Source organism: Cuculus canorus, chromosome 1, assembly GCF_017976375.1.
Source record: "Cuculus canorus isolate bCucCan1 chromosome 1, bCucCan1.pri, whole genome shotgun sequence".
Lineage (NCBI taxonomy): Eukaryota > Metazoa > Chordata > Aves > Cuculiformes > Cuculidae > Cuculus > Cuculus canorus.
The window spans coordinates 51,167,964-51,183,959 of NC_071401.1; the positions used below are offsets into that span (position 1 = coordinate 51,167,964).

The 15,996-nt window shown below is 36.4% G+C and overlaps 1 protein-coding gene across 19 annotated transcripts in view; it reads left to right on the forward strand.

Annotated features, from left to right (window-relative positions):
- Positions 1–15,996, forward strand: part of DOCK9 (dedicator of cytokinesis 9) — a 131,222-nt gene that overhangs the window by 66,669 nt on the left and 48,557 nt on the right. For all 19 annotated transcript variants that reach the window (XR_008448889.1, XM_054060794.1, XM_054060834.1 and 16 more), the window contains exons 16-27: positions 1,529–1,608; positions 1,694–1,881; positions 2,000–2,065; positions 2,658–2,750; positions 3,022–3,145; positions 3,555–3,676; positions 5,039–5,125; positions 5,786–5,875; positions 10,009–10,124; positions 10,252–10,321; positions 11,160–11,285; positions 11,415–11,486. Coding sequence is in view for 18 of the 19 variants with exons in the window: in XM_054060794.1 (XP_053916769.1) it covers positions 1,529–1,608; positions 1,694–1,881; positions 2,000–2,065; positions 2,658–2,750; positions 3,022–3,145; positions 3,555–3,676; positions 5,039–5,125; positions 5,786–5,875; positions 10,009–10,124; positions 10,252–10,321; positions 11,160–11,285; positions 11,415–11,486 (1,234 nt within the window). In the remaining variant the exon portion in view is untranslated. The remainder of the gene's footprint in view (positions 1–1,528; positions 1,609–1,693; positions 1,882–1,999; positions 2,066–2,657; positions 2,751–3,021; positions 3,146–3,554; positions 3,677–5,038; positions 5,126–5,785; positions 5,876–10,008; positions 10,125–10,251; positions 10,322–11,159; positions 11,286–11,414; positions 11,487–15,996) is intronic.

The window sequence follows — 15,996 nt, forward strand, 5'->3', positions numbered from 1 at the left end:
GCTTGCACAATGCACTGTCGTGGTTCTCAAAGGAAAACAATTATGAACATAAATCTTGTTTTCACTGACTTTGAACAGAGAATGCTGGCTCTCGGGGAAAGGGATTGGGTTATAAGCCAGTATCCAGTGCACTTTCCTTGGGAGTGCACATGACTCAGCATGCCTAAATAACAGAATATTGATTATCCTTTTAAACAAAATACTTCTAAAAACTGCATCAGCTTGTGCGCAAGGCTTAAGAGACTCCTACTGGTAGATGACCCTGGTAAGAAATGGTACGTGATCTTAAAGGTCTTTTCCAACTTAAACAATTCTTTGTGATAAACTGCTTCTAATCCTCTTATAAATCGAATGTGAAATATTAGAGCTATCTTTGCTGCTTTACAAAGGCATTCCCACTTCTGTTATGAGACAGTCTGGAGTTGTATTAATATGGAAAGTTGCTAATGACTAAGGGCTTGGGCTATAGTTTCTTTATTTTACTCATGCCTACCAAATCTGATAAGGAGATGAGGTTTGTAATGATATTCTAATTCCATTTTAGCAAGTTGCTTACAATTTCATTGAAGTTTGCATAGCAAATTATTGTGTACTGATACTCCTTGCATGAACAGTGTTATTGAAACTAATATAATAAATTAGCCTGTCACATCACTTTGTGAATTAAGGAAGTGGTTTTAGTTATTTCAGCATCCTGCTTGCGGAATCGTATACGTATTTCACAGGAATTCTAGTAAGAAAGAAATTGTAATTTCTAAGGCTTAACTAATTGAAGTCCAGAAGCCAAACCAAACAGAAAAGGTTGTTTCTTTCACAGTGTGGGATTATATTTTGGGCAAGTTTGGCAACCGCTTCCTCTACAATACTTTAAAAATATCATGCTGCTGATTATCTTTATTAGTAAAGAGTTCTGCACAGGTGTTTTAAAGGGAAAATACTTGTACTTTAACTCGTATTTCTGAATCAGCTACATACTGACATCTAAAAAATGTCGTAGTGGGCTAGTTAATACTAAACATTTTGCAGGACAAGTTCTTGCTCTAGAAAGAGGAGGAAGTAGGAAAAAAATTACTGAGTAGAAGATGCGTTTTGTTAACTTACTGTTCTCCTCCCCCAGGTTTACTCATTACCATAAATGCTTATCATTGGCCTTTAATAATTAAAAACCTTAATTATAGGTCCCATCTTTGCTGCAAGTAGTAGTGAGGTACTGCATAGCTAAGCAAAACTATCTTTAACAAAGTTTTTTATTTTGATTTGAAGAAAAGAGAAACATCGTGCTTATTCACACGCGTGGAAAGGGATAAGAACAAACTTTTTTGTTTGTTAGGAACTTAATGGAGAAGAAAACTGTGAGTCTAGGCAAAAAGTGAGACCAGATCAGTCGTGTCCCCTCCCCAAACCACCTTTCCGCTCATACTCCTGTTTCAGGATATTACTTTTACTTCTATTTCCTATTATGTCTTTTGTCTGGCATCTCATAGTTTTGCATTTAGCCTGACTTTGAGGTTTTCTTTCCTTCCTATAGACCTGAAAAGATGGCCAAACTTCCTGTTATTTTAGGAAATCTGGATGTTACGATTGATAATGTGTCACCAGATTTTCCAAGTAAGTATTAGTAAACACACTACTAAATTGACGTTCAAGCTTTTTCTCTTAATTATTTTTAATTGATTTTTTAATTTTCTTTCAGATTATGTTAACTCCTCATACATTCCCATGAAACAGTTTGAAAACAGTACCAAGACATCAGTAGCATTTGAAATAGAGGAATTTGTCCCCTGTATACCAAGACATACACAGCCTTTCACCATCTACAACAATCATCTTTACGTTTATCCAAAGTACTTGAAATATGACGGTCAAAAGTCTTTTGCGAAGGTGAGTGTAGGAAACCTTTATGTTCTTCTTTCACTGGTTAAGATTGTTTATGTGTTGTGTTTCTGTGATGATCCCTATGACTAAGTGTTTGGGGTTTTGTTTTTAAATACTGCTTTAGGCTAGAAATATTGCAGTATGCATTGAGTTCAAGGACTCTGATGAAGAGGATTCTTTGCCTTTAAAGGTTAGTCTTTCGATTTTTGTGTCATATATAAGAAAATAGTGAACAGTTAGCTAAGTAACAGTAATACTTGATGAATTTATCTAGTTTAGGATGGTGGCTTCCTGTCTTCCTTTTGCGTTGGGTATGGGAGTAACTTCTAGATTAATTGCTTGGTTTTGATATGGAAGATTACTAAAGAACCCTGAAAGCGTTTGATTTATTTATATCAACACAAATTCCAAGAACAGAATTGCTGCAACAAAGGTAACTTGCACATACTCTGTAGGAGGTGTTCTGGTTAAAACCATAAAGCTTTAGATCAGGTATAGAGTCAAACTCTGTGTTTGTTTATGAGCTAAGAGGTAAAAGCTGCCGGAAGAAAAGAAATAGAAAAGTGTATAGGAATCCTGAGGTGAAATCAGCGTCAGCTTTACTGCACACCAGGCAGACTTACAGGTCTTGTAATCTTCTATCTGTGCAAAGGGACCAAGTTAAACACAAGTTTAATTACATCAAGTTATAGGTGATAAAGATCCCAAGCCGAGAGTGAAAAAAGATCACAGGGGGTTTTTATGTTCTTTTTTTTTTTCCTTTTTTTTTTCCCTATTATTAGTGTATCTATGGCAGGCCAGGTGGACCAGTATTTACTAGAAGTGCATTTGCTGCTGTTCTGCATCACCATCAAAATCCAGAGTTTTATGATGAGGTAAGCTAGCTTTCTGAGGTAACTTCTACTGGTTTGGGTATGTAAGTTTCAAAAATACAAGGAAAGATTTGAGGATGGCGAAGTTCTTCATAATTATTTCAGTTAGAGCAGATCCTTCTTTTCACTGCAAATAAATTTTTGTAAGCTTTGTGTGTGATTGTTGATTTTGCTTCAAATAATTTATAACCTGACATAGCTTTTTAAGTGTGCAACAATAAGGCATGTGACTCTTCTAGCTGAAGAGTTCTGCAAGTGATTCTTTGCTTTTCAGATTAAAATAGAATTGCCCACTCAGTTACATGAAAAGCACCATTTGTTGTTCACCTTCTACCATGTCAGCTGTGATAGCTCAAGCAAAGGGAGTACAAAGAAGAAAGATGTTGTTGAAACACAAGGTTTGTATGCTAATACTTTACTTCCAGTAACTGCTGGGGCGATTTTATGAAGTATGCTTATCTCTCGAGAACCTGTGATTTTTTGTGATCCAATTCTAATTACATTATACTGATTTCATCAGTGCTTTCTAATTACTTGTATACTTACTTCATCAAGCATTTTGTTGAATTTAAATGTTTCAAATAAGGTTTTTGAATATCTATCAAATGTGTGCTTTTTTTCAAGCTTGGTGACAATTTGTTTGCCTTTTAAATTATTTATAATCATTTGAGTTCAAATCATCTGGTCTTTCCAGTAACATTTTCTGGTTTATGGATTGCATATCAGAAGTGCACAGTAAGACTTCTGTAGGGGTTTATGTAAAGATTCTTAATGTAGTTAAAATTCCTTGCCTTTTGTGCTTCATAGTTGGGTATTCTTGGCTTCCTCTAATAAAAGATGGAAGAGTGGTGACCAACGAGCAACAGATCCCAGTGTCAGCAAATCTTCCATCAGGCTATCTTAGTTATCAAGAAGTGGTGACTGGAAAGGTATGTTATATAAAAGTGCTATAACCTATCATTAAAAAGGTGTGGAGAAAAGGTTTGGTTGTAATTCCTCAGTCTGATGAGATTTAAGTAATTTTCCAGTAGAGTTTTTTCCTTTATAGTTGAAGTGGCATACATTGCAAAAATTACACACTTGACTTAGAGGAAACAAACAAATCTAAACAGAAGTGGGAGACAAAACTTATGACCAAATTCTGAGTTTTACAAGAAGTTGAATCAATCTGCTCTAATATAGTTTTTAATTGAAATTATTAAGCACTTATTTCTGTTATTATTTAGCTGATGTACTTAGGAAATGTTTGTTTCATTTTTTGTAGTTATAATCAAGCAGAAGTTACAGTAATTTTTAAATATATTGAAGTATTTTGAGTTTATGAAGATATGCAAATAATCTGAAGTCCTTTACTAAATTTTTTTTAGCATTTCATGCTGTCTCCTTTCAGTAAGTCCTTTATTCCTGAAAAAGTCTTATTCTTACATCTTGATTTTTGTGATCTCTATACTTCACTAGTAAAATTTATGGTTGTATTTTTCAAAGCAGAAAGCTTGCAAAATTGTAGCAATAAAAATGTTACCAAGGAGGATATAAAATGTAAATCGTGATGGGGGGTTTGACTAAGAATGAAATGCAGAGACAAAATTGGCTTGTTTTGGAGGAAAAGACCTAAAATCAGCAGCAAAAGGTGCTGCTCTCCTCCTAGTGTACTGCCTTTCTTTTTTAAACTGCTGTAAGCTTTCCAGTCATTGTCTCCTTCACATCGTTCATCTTTTCACATTATAGGTGTATTTTTTATTCCTCTGCTGTTCGTCTCTGCTTATGTCCATGGGTAGAAGATTAGGACCAATGTGACTAGTAGATCTAGCAGTAAAATCTCTCCCTAACTGTTTGTCAGGGTAGGCAGCTGAGCATTCCCATTCTCAGTTCTTTGGAAATGGGATGGGAAGGAAGCACTGCCTGCTACCTATTGGTTTACCTGTGTGAAGGTTTAAACTGTATCAGTATCTGTGGAAATTCTTGTGTTATTTTTCTCAGAAAAATAGTAGATATTTATCTCTAATCAGAAGGCTTTTTTTCAGAGTTGTAGGGGCAACATGAAATCTGTGATGCAGTTTTGTTAGCCAGGGAAAAGACTATTGCAAGACTTCTAAAAAACATTTTAAGCTTCATAAATGCTTTTGGTAATATTGCCTGCATAGTTTTCCTTTTTTTTAAGACTTTATTCATTGCACACATTTCTTCAATCTGTTTTTTAAAAAGATGTGTTGTTTGTGGCACTATAAACAAGTTGTTTCACTCTAGTAGACTGCTACACTATTTTACTTTTCCTCTTCATGTGCATGCAGCATTCTGGTCCTGAAATTAAATGGGTAGATGGAGGCAAACAACTACTAAAAATATCCACTCATCTGGTGTCAACTGTGTATACGCAGGTAAGTTTTCAGTTTTAGGAATGATGTATGTTTGATATATATATTTTGATATATCAATATCAAACATATATATCTATATGTATGTAGTACTTGGAAAGATTCTTAAACTCAGTGTGCTGCTCTCTTGTCTCTTGGACGCTCTGCTTGGAATCTCTCATTTCACATCAGCAGTGAAAACCAGCAGATTTTAAATGGAACCAGTTAAAAATGTGAGCCTTTATCCTGACATTGTCATCCATTCCAATCTGAATTTTTTTCCTGTTAGATGAGAGGTTATAGTTGTCTGAAAGTGATTTCCTGGCATGTTTACAAAGTAGTGAGTCCTTTTACAGCTGCTCACAAAATATGTATGATGATCATTTGGGATAAGTAGCGTTAATTATGCTATATTCTGAATGTCAGTTTGTTTGAAGCAAATATAGGTGTATACCTGCATAACAGGTATTCAGAAATCCATGGAAACTTCCTGTATGGGTTAAATAAAATCAATATTATATGCAGTCTAAATTAGTCCTTGGAGTAGTGCACTTATATTATTTTTGAAAATTTAATTTATGTGCTCATGGATTTCTATATATAAATATTTTAATGTGTTCTGTTTTGGATTATGGATAGTGCTGCTAAGTATTTTTTAATTTGTTTTTCTTTTTGTCCTTGCAGGACCAGCACTTGCATAATTTTTTTGAGTACTGTCAGAAAACAGAGTCTGGAGCTCGTGCGCTAGGAACTGATCTTGTAAAATATCTTAAGGTATAAAATGGCAGTGAATAACAATTGTATTATTTATTTATACGTTTGCAAAACCTAAGCACTTCAGATGTTTTCTAGGTCTCATTAATGGAATATGCAGAATAAAAAAGAAAAAGGTGTTTCCTGCCATAGATAAACTTACAATTGCAATGTAAGAGGAAGCCACAAGGAAATAAGACAGTGTTGGTCAGCCATATGAGTGATAATTTTGAAACACTAATGGCTTAGTTTGTCAAAATAATCAAATTAAACTGCACATGGGAATGGTGAGGAATGACAACTCTTTTAAAATTTCGCTTAGGAGGTCATCATTGTCATGTCTACAAGTCTCTTTAAGGATTAGATCAGTAGAGTGCATGATTTCCAGTGAAATTTTGTCTTAGCCAGGTAAGCTGGATTTTTAATATGAAGCCCAAAATTCAGTCACCTTAAAAATCTAAGGTATCACAAGCAACTTCTGATTTTCTCAGACTCAACAGAGTTTATTGTTGTAATTGAATATCATCAATTAATAAAACCGGACTGTCTACTCAGTACGTTTCAGTAAGAACTTGCATGTTGAGTATAGTATACTTCTGAACTTGACTTGCTTTGTGACCTTAGCTATGTCAAAGCCATGGTTCTGAGTCATCTTCCTTTCCCCAAGACTTTCGTGCCCATCTTTGGTAAAAAATAGGATGCAGTGCATGCACAGCAGGAAGATGGAATAAGACTATGTGGAAATAGTTGTTGTTATTATTGTTGTTGTTGTTATTACCACCATTTTAAATTGACAGCCTTGTTTCTCAGTCTTCTGTTTGTCTTTATTATTCTCAAACCTTCTAATCTGCAGTCGTGCTGGTGAAGTACATGACAATAATGAAGTCCCTTAGGAGGGTTTCTGGTCATGGTAGTTTCTCATCAAAAGGGTAGGGCAAAGAACAAATAGTCTTGTAGCTGCTTCATTATTCCCCCATGGTTACTTAGAATCAGTCACTAGACTCCTCTCACTGGGTTCTCTGCTAGTGGCATTCTTATTTTGATACAAGATGTCATTTTTCTGATTCTTACTTCAAGTATCTGTTTTGAGTTCCTTGATAGTTTCAGATCTGGAGTCTTCCTTATTTCCACCGCTTTATGCAGCAGTAATTGTACCAAATAGTCCCCCGTCAGGTGGCACTTATCACTAGCCTGGTATTATTTTGGCTTTAAAGTCAACACTCTGCAATATCAAGAGGCCCTACTGGAGTTAGACAGCTTATGTGCAGAATCCCTCCCTGATACCACACTCGCATATTGTCTGTCATTGTGACACTCTCCAGAATACTCTAACTCTGTGTATGTGGTTTGTGCCCTGAAGAAATCTCTCCTATAGAGACAGAAGAACCACAACTGCTTCGGAGTATTTAATCTTTCCCTAAGTAACCCTAAGATTGTGGCCCTGCTGTCTGAGATTCCTGTTAGAAGAAGGGAACCTCCTTAATTCCCCCTTCCTACTGTTTGGCCTTTTCTGGCAAGGAATTTAAAATTGTTGGTGTTCAGTTGTCCCTCCTATTCTATCAAAATACAAACAAAGGAATCATCCATGTTTTTAGAAGTCCTAGTCATAAAAGGCATTTTTCTCATTGGTGCACCTTTGCTTCTTGTCATCTGGTTGTGGTTTTGAGAGCAGTTGGCACAATGAACCTTTATCATTGAACTGAACTTTTTCTCTCCATGTAGTAGAGTTGCTGTGTTGTATCTGTTATCATGAATTATAGGTCTTGGAGTCTGACTTGTGGCTCACTGAAGCTCTTGAAAATGGTCAGTATCATATCCATCCCTTTTTTTCAAAGGCTGTAGCCTTCCTGATATTTGAGGTGCCAGAGAAAATGGTAAATGTGTTCTGGTATCAAGAAAAGGACAAGAATTGTTGCCCAGATGGGACCTCGGAGAATTCAGTATCTTTATTGATAAATACAAGTGAAAAACCCCAGTATTTGCTCTTTCCTGTCCTGTAAGATAAAGCAGTTTGTCTGGGAAACAGTCACATGGTATATGAGCCATTATTACTAAAATCTCTGCATATGTGACAAATTTGAATCACTACTATTTAACCATCAGTCTGCACTCCCTGGAGAGCCTCTTTACCAGGGTCCTGGCAGTGGGCAAACGCCAGAACGCTCTAACCACATAATACGAATATGCGCCACACCACTAGATTAACACATCGTATTAACGTCATTGTAGTTCATTGCCAGAAGACAAATACTATCTTCTGTATGAACTACAAATTATGACTATTCTCATTTCCAGTGGGCTGAATTCCTGTTTAGCTAGGGCTTATAGGGACCTAAACACTTTTTACGTCCATGTATTGCAAGTTCGCCTTCTGTGTGTCAGCCTGTACCTACATATGCCAGACTTGGTCAGCCTGTGTGCTAAATGTTCTTTGAAGATCAGTGTTTCGGTTCACTGATGACAGTTTCCTGCAGGTAATGTCTATGCTATAATGGCAGTAACACATCTAAATAAAATACTTAAGTTTTACTTTTCTCCATGAAATCAGTGTGCTGCTGGCAGAGTAGCTTGGGTAACCGGAGCTGTACCTCCTATTCTCTCTTTCTGTTCTTGTCCTCCCTAATGGGATTTTGTGTAAACACCATCTGACACTTCTAATTAAAGGTTTTCCGAGGTTTTCCAAGACTTTCGTGACCCAAGATGTTTTTATATGCTCTCCTTCATGAGCCCAAACATCTCTTAGCATCTCATAAGTTGAGGTATCATGTTGTAGTTACTTCCATTGCTGCCTGAGAGATCAAAGGACATGACTCTTTCTGGCAGCCTAAGTGTAAATGAATGCTCAAGAGCATCAGAAGTCAGGTTACAAATCCTTTAGAGTCCTACTTAAAACAACACCTTCACCAAAAATAGTCTGCATCTTGGACAAAAGTGTGAGCTGAAGTTCCATTTGCATGGAACTCTGGTATCCAAGACTTACAGAAAAGATGCTATAGTGTATGACTGCTTTTTCCAAGAAGAATCACAGATTATATAGGAAGACCTGAGTCCTGAATTACGTGAATGTGCATACAGGCAACATTCAAAGACGGCTACTAAGCACTGAAAGGAGGTGTTTGAAATGTGTTATCTGTATGCACATTCAGCAAATGTACTCATTTTATTGTAAAACACCCTTTAACTTCAGGGAATTTTGTGGTGTAAAACAATGTGGGATAAAATAAATGCCATACACTGCCTTTTACTTCAGGGTGATGATGTCTGTAATATAACAATCTTTTCTACGTGATGGAATGCAAAGGCATGTCATGAAGGGGGGCTACAAGAAAGCTAGGGAGGGACTTTTTACGAGGGCGTCTAGCAACAGGATGAGGGGAAATGGCTTTAAATTGGGAGGGGGAAGATTTAGATTAGACTTTAAGAGAAATTCTTCGCTATGAGATTGGTGAGGCACTGGAACTGGTTGCCCAGGGAAGTTGTGGATGTCCCATCCCTGCGAGTGTTCAAAGCTAGATTGGGTGAGGCTTTGAGCAGCCTGATGTGGAGTGAGGTGTCCCTGCCCATGGCAGGGAGATGCAACTGGGTGGTCTTGAAGTTCCCTTCCAACCCAAACCATTGTATGATTATATGAAGTTGAACTGTTAGTATTGTCTCCAATTTCCAGCATTAGACAGTTAGGGATTTTAGTTCATTGTATTTTATAACCTATCAGTTTATTATTTTGCAGTAACTAGTGTTACACTTAAAACCTGTAAGCAATCTGTATGGTTTTGTGGAACTTGTTTGCTAACTATCTGCATTGGTGGATGAAGTAGCGAAGTATACCAGAGTAATCAGAGTCAGCTTGCTGTGGTGTACACAGGTAGTCTTCCTGTTGAAACATCTCCTGGTATTGCGTTTCAATGGGAAAGTACAAATAACTACTAAAATCTTTCTAGTAAAACCTAAATTTTATCCCTAATTTACCTTAAGGTAGAAAATATTTGCTGAATATTTATGTTGGGAACTATTCTCAATTGCTTTCTGTAGTTTTATTTTGTGTAATTACACCAAATAGTGCAAGCAATGTGTATTTTTTTTAAAAAGGCTCGCAGTAAACATTGGTTGTGATTTAAATGCCATTGTTTCAAGGGAGTATTACTGCTTTCTTTTAGAGCCTTCATGCTATGGAGGGCCATGTGATGATAGCTTTCCTGCCAACTGTCCTAAACCAGTTGTTCAGAGTTCTCACTAGAGCTACTCAAGAGGAAGTTGCAGTCAATGTGACGAGGTAAAGAATTTTAAGTGCTTCATAGAATTTAAATGACTGGGTTATTATGTAAATCCCTGACTAGCATTTTTGCTGTTGCAATCGTAGCATTATTTGTAGGCTGACTTGGTTTCTGACTTCTGTTTAGGGTTATTATCCATATTGTTGCTCAGTGTCATGAAGAAGGCTTGGATAGCTACCTGAGGTCTTATGTCAAGGTAGGTAAAAGTAAAGGCAGTGTTTCCTTTTTTGTTTCTCTTTTAAGAGTTGTCAAGGTTTAGCCCGCTCCAGCTTGGTCAGTAGCTAAACGTGGCTTGTTTTGATCCCGATTATGATGATCCCCACCCCTCGCGAAAGGGAAGTGAAAGAGACACTTGTGGCTTGGAAAGTGAAACAGCTTTAATAAAGCAATAATTGTAAAAAATGAGAATATTATTGATGAGAAAATAATAAAATATATGCAAATATACAAAAGTCAACTCCTCTGATGATGATACGTCGGCACCGATGCTGCAGATGAGGCATGAGGAAAGGTCCTGGGCTGGACTTGGGGACAGATGGGAACTGGACTCAGGAACTGGATTAAAAAATGCATGGATCTGGTATCAGGCAATAGAAGGATGGACAGAGTTCTTGTTAGTTGCATACAGAATAATCTGTTGGTCAGGTTTGGGTCACCTGTCCTGTCTGCCTCTCCCTCCAGGTGCGACCCTTTCACTTAAGGCATTCCACAAACTCAACAGTAACCTTGATCTCCATAGAAATAGGTATAAACAGTGACCTTTGTGCATACCAGTGCCCTTTTACTTTTGAGGGCATAATTGGTGATAATTGTAACTTTTAAGCTTTATCATTTCTAGAGACAGACACTGGAAAACATGTAATAACTTTCAAAAAAAGTTGCTTAGATGAGGCTTAGTTGAAAAGTTAGAAAATTATTTTTTCTTTAGCTCAAACCAGGACAAGTGTATATTTAAATTCAGTTTTATTTGTTTAATTTCAATTGTTTCATATTATGTCATAGTTTCATATTATGTTCTGGTTTTCCTCCACAAGTATGCATATAAAGCTGAACCTTATGTTGCTTCTGAATATAAGACGGTACATGAAGAATTGACAAAGTCCATGACAACAATTTTAAAGCCATCTGCTGATTTTCTCACAAGCAACAAGCTCTTGAAGGTATATATTCAACTATACTTTCTACTTCATAGTCTTATCCTGTCACAACTGAACAATCGGAACTAATTGCATTGAAATAGTTGTTGAATCTATTTGGCAATTTTACAGAATGTTTTCTTTTCTCTGCAGTATTCATGGTTTTTCTTTGAAGTTCTGATAAAATCCATGGCTCAGCATTTGATAGAAAACTCTAAAGTGAAGGTATGTCAGCTTTTGCAAAAACAGATTCATTATTCTGAACAGAGTTTATGTAGTCTTGTCTTCTCCAAGCACATTTTTTTTTGTATATTAGAAGAAAAAGTTTTATACATGCATGGTCGTGATTTATATAAAATAACCTTGTTTGTGAAAAAGGGTAGGAAAAGCAAAGCAGCAGCAGAGGAATAATTTGAAATATTAGAAAAAATATGGGGCTAGATTCAACATTATTATGAAGAGATAGAAATCCCTTAAAGCCATACAGTAGAGCAATCTGTAAATCACCACTTTTTAGTAAGATTTCTTAATACTTTTGGTCCAGTGAAGGTGGAAACAATAGATATCACTGTGGATTTCAATGTAAGTATTATCCAAAAATATACAGGCTTTTTCCTGAGCAGTACACTAGCTGTGATATAAAATTACTCTAAGAACAGTGTATCATGCAGTTTACAATCCTTCTGTATGTAACAAGTATCATTATTTAATTGTGTGTTATTCCCTGTGAAGGGAGAATGCTAAAATTTTGGATTCAAACAGGCATTTTCCTACCAGCTTGGCCTATAAGCAGTGGTTCTCTTACATCGGTGACAGCTTTTTAATTTACTTCTGCTTTAAAACAAGTCTTGAAAGGGAAGTTTCAAGTATACACAATAGTTCCAGCTGAGTAATGTACCAGTTTGATCTGAAATCAGTGTCAGTATTTGCACTGTGTGTTTAGAACATAACTGGATGTCTGAAGAATGGGGTAGGATGTAGAATAATTGTTCGGGCAATGATCAGGAAAAAAACTTGAGTGCTACACTTAATACTCCTCTGCTGCAGTATGATCAGTAGAGTTTGAGTTTCAGTTCGATATACTTTAAATATTTGGACTTTTTGTTTCAATAGATTTCATCTTTAAGGAGGTTATTGATTTGTTGTTCACTTAAGAAGCATGTGAACTCCATGTGATTCTTGGCCAAATGAAGTTTTTATCATTAGATATTCTCTAAAGTAATGTTTGATGTCTGAGTTCTAGTAACCATCACTTTTTCTTAGAATACTAATACAGAGTAAAAATGTTTTCCTCTTCTTGTTACTTTCAGTTGGTAGAATTATATCAGGCTAACTGTCATCTAGTACTGAATAAAAAAATCTACCTTAATGCAGTATTTAACTGGAGTCATTTTAGTACTAATTGTTGTTGCACAATTGGCAGAATAATATAATAGAGAGGAAGAATATGATTCATGGACTCAAGATGAACTATGCATTCTGCTGAAATACATAACACAATAAAAATGCCAGGCTTCACCATTGCACCCTTTGTAGAAACTGAAGGATTTTATTTATTATTATTATTACTGTTGTTGTTGTTATTTTTAACAATCTGAACCAAATAAGGAGAAAAATCTGTAACATGCATAGCTTTTTTCCACTGTTCTGGAATGCAGGAGAAGCTGAATCAGTTTGTGAGGCTCCTTTTTTTTAGTAGCAAAATAGGTTGTGTGTTTTAAGCCTGATTTCCCCACCTCAGTCTGCCCAGCTATGTATTATTCTTGCTTTCAGTTTTTATGAGTAAATAATACCTGCAAGGAATATCCTGACTTCATCATGTCATTTTGTGTCTGAAGAGGACAAATTTTGGTTGTAGTGTCATGAAATTCTGTGTGTTGCATTTTTATACAAGGAAGTGAGTTGTCTCCGTTTAAAATGGCATGAAGAAAGGAGTGATCTCCTTTCTGTTACTAAAAAGAAAGGATGAAATTTTTGGAATAAAATCTCAGCTTTTAGTTGCAGCAGTGGTTGGGGAAACTGTGGAGCAGGTTAGGCAATTTTTGTCAGGAAAGACATGTTTTGTGCAAAACCAACCTGACACAATCTTATATAGTGACGTAAACTTTTACCTGGTATTCGTACTCTGTTTAATCTAGGAATAGGTCTTCAGTTTGAGGAGCTGGAGGTGAGGTTAAGTATTTACATGGCACAAGTACTACAGATTTAAGTATCTTCTGAAGTGTGAAAGAGGGAAAGCTTTTATCAGTAACTTCTATAACTGTCTAGGGAGCAGCACAGCCACCATTTGTTTATGAGTTTATAGAATATGAATATGTGAACAGAGGGGTTTCTGTGCATGTAGCGCAGTGGATCCTTTTGCATTTAAGATGTCAAACTTCTTGCTTACGTTAACTGATCAGGTATTCAGCCTGGAGAAGGGAATGCACTTAGGAGACCTTATAGAAACCTTACAGTACCTGAAGGAACTACAAGAAAGCTGGAGAGGGACTGTTCACAAAGGCTTCTGGGGATAGGACCAGGGGGAATGGGTATAAACTGGAGAGGGGCAGATTTAGACTAGACACAAGGAGGAAATTCCTCACGATGAGTGTGGTGAGGCACTGGCACAGATTGCCAAGGGAAGTTGTGGATGCCCCTTCCCTGGAGGTGTTCAAGGCCAGGTTGGATGGGGCCTTGGGCAGCCTGGTCTGGTGGGATGTGGCCCTGCCCATGGCAGGGGGATTGGAACTGGATGATCTTTAAGATCCCTTCCAACCCAAACTATTCTGTGATCCTATTGGGAATTCCTCAGATTTCTAGCAAAAAGAAGAGACAATAGAAATATTGTTAATGCAAAGTAAAGTAAGAAAAATATACAGATCAAATTTTTTCTGTTCTTCACTTTTTTTTTTTAAGTTTCATGGCATCTCTTCAAATAATTCAGGATCTGTAAACTTAGATTTCCATTATTGATTTGATGTTCCTTGAGTTTGTGCCTCTGTTCACTCTGTGAATGGAGTATTTCTTATCTCGCCCCACTATTTTGAGCTGCTTGTAGTTGGTTAAATGGATTGCATTAATTTAATAAATTCAACTGAAATGAAAGCAATCTTTTATAAAGCAGAAAATATCCATTCTTATTTCAAGCAGAATTTTCCTAGAGACCTCTGGAATTGAGTTTAAATTTTATAATTTAAAAGTTATATTTTTTTAAAAAAGTTATATTTTTAAAAATATTGTTGGTTTTAGTACTTCACTGACAATTCTGGAATACCTTTTACTTTACAGTGTTGAGCTCTGAGAAGGTACAGTTTTTCTAGTTGCAGAATGTGGTGCATCTGGGCAGGGTTTTCAAATCATGGTGTGTGTGAAACTTGTTTAACTTGAGGATGTTTTCTGTTGGATTTGGTAGGTGATACTCTGAAGAACAACTGCATGCTGTTTTTTGCCAGGCTAAACAAGGTTTATATAATTTTGCCCGATTTTAACAAACCTAAAGAAATCCTCACGATTTTGGAAACAGCATTATGATTTACAAAAAAAAAACAACTTCAAAGAAACCACTAACTTGCAGTCATGCAAACCCATTTCCTTAATTTAATTATAACTTCACTACAACAGGGATTGTATTTTTAAATTGAGATCAGGTGGTGGATAAAATTAAGTTCAGAAGAACATCATCTTTTTTATAGCAGGAATTTGTGTAAGCAAACAAAAAATCAAATGCAATTTATTTTTCAGAATATCTCAGCCAGTGTCAGTGGTTTTAGTATCCTCTCACGTGTAATCTGTATCTGTTGTAGAGTGTGGTATTCTACCATCAGTAAGCATTCACATTACTACTACATATCAATGTTTTCGGGGTTTATTATGTCTTTGCTCTACAAGTGCCATACAGACTCATTTGCTTATAGGTAACATGTCTTTACTGACCTATTTAGACAAGACATAAGGAGGAATTTCTTCACCATGAGTTTGGTGAGGCATTGGCACAGGTTGCCCAGGGAAGCTGTGGCAGCCCCATCCCTGGAGGTGTTCAAAGCCAGGTTGGATGGGGCCTTGGGCAGCCTGGTCTAGCGGGATGTGTCTCTGCCCATGGCAGGGGTATTGGAACTGGATGATCTTTAAGGTTCCTTCCAACTCAAACCATTTGTGATTCTATATAATCACAATAATAAATTATATTTGGAGAACAGCAGCATGTACTTCTTAGGAACAAATTGTTTAACCAGATATTAATTTTAATGAAAGTAAGTTGTTAAAAGAACATTGTGTCAGTTACAGATGCCTGAGACTGATTTGGTTACCTGGTGTTATGGGAATGTGATATGAATTGGGGTAGGCAAAGCATTACTATTACTCAGCAAGACCAGCTGTCTCTTTGAGGTCTGAGTGATCTAAGTTAGCTATAGAAGAAGTCATCACTGAATATTTGCTTTTAGTTGTAACAACCAGTAGCTGAAATCTAATGGCCTCATATTTACTGTACTTGAAAGAATGAGCTTTCTTTGAGTGATGTTTTACATCAACTTGTTTCATCAAATTTTGTCCATTACATTTTTTTTTCTGAAAAAGTTGTTCATTTTGAGTAATCTTTCTGTCCTACAAAATTCTTCAAGTGAGCTAAAATTTCATTTTAGTAGGTTGCTTACTGGTGGCATTTTGTAGAAGCTGGGCAGAGAAAGTATTGAGCATAGAAAGAGCATGACTCTCTTCAAAGAATGCACTAATTGCTAGTTGCGTCTTATTTTGT